This window comes from Fukomys damarensis, unplaced genomic scaffold (assembly GCF_012274545.1).
Source record: "Fukomys damarensis isolate Sample0158 unplaced genomic scaffold, DMR_v1.0_HiC HiC_scaffold_39, whole genome shotgun sequence".
Taxonomy (NCBI): Eukaryota; Metazoa; Chordata; class Mammalia; order Rodentia; family Bathyergidae; genus Fukomys; species Fukomys damarensis.
The window spans coordinates 127,333,600-127,334,526 of NW_022900951.1; the positions used below are offsets into that span (position 1 = coordinate 127,333,600).

Below are 927 nucleotides of genomic sequence, written 5' to 3' on the forward strand. Positions count from 1 at the left end.
CCCCCCCCACTCCTTCCCAGCCAGCACCAGGGCTCCACCTCTGCCCCTCCACCAGGCTGCCCGTTCATGGCAGGGCCACAAAACAGAAAAACAACTATCTGCAAGCACAGAAAGGGAGAAAAACCACAAAAACCGGGGGTGCCCTTGTCTACAAATAACTGCGCATCCCGGGGTGCGAAGCCAGCTGTTCTCTTGTGCTTAGTCCTCGTCACCTCCTCGCATGCACTTCCCTGCCTCCAAGCATATGGACGCATGTGCACACACGCACAAGCATGGGGCGCTTGAGGCCAGCTGTCGACATGGTCTGGTTACTTGTGGAGAAGGAAGCGGGCCATGCGAAAGGAGTGTCCCTTCTCTTCCCCGCACGCAGGAGGTGCAGGATCGCGGCGCACACGCACGCGTGCACACACGCGCGCACGCACGCACACACACACACACACACACACAGGCTGAGAGGAAGCGAGGCCCCGGGGCAGCTCAGACGGTGGTGACTGACAGCAGGGGGTTGTAGACCCGCTTGCCGTCCGCCGAGCGCGCGCCATGGGCCAGCATCTCCTGGATGGTGATCCAGTTGTCCAGGATCTTCTTGTTCCGCTTCTTCATGGTCTTGCGGTGGCTCAGCGCGATGATGTTGAGCTCGGGCTTGCTGTCGCCACTCTGCTGCTCCCGCAGGCTCTCCAGCCGGCTCTGCATCATGAACTCACGGCGCTTCCGCTGCTCACGTGCGCGGATCAGGTGCTGCTTGCGCTCCTCCTTGCTCCAATAGCGGCCCATCTTCATCTCGCTCACCGCGTCGTCATCGGTGGTCATGCCACTGCGCTCCTCCCGGATCTTCAGGGCCCGGGCCTTCAGCAGCCGGTCACGCACAGGCCTCTTGGCCACATAGCGGGTGCCGTCGCTGCGCACTTTCACCTTCCACTCCATGCG

General features: G+C 62.1%; 1 protein-coding gene across 1 annotated transcript in view; it reads right to left on the minus strand.

The window, feature by feature from the left end:
• Positions 1-6: 6 nt before the first annotated feature.
• Pdzd4 (PDZ domain containing 4) overlaps positions 7-927 on the minus strand; it is a 19,928-nt gene continuing 19,007 nt past the window's right edge. Inside the window, exon 10 of the mRNA XM_019208004.1 lies at positions 7-927. Coding sequence (XP_019063549.1) covers positions 478-927 — 450 coding nt within the window. The 3' untranslated portion in view covers positions 7-477.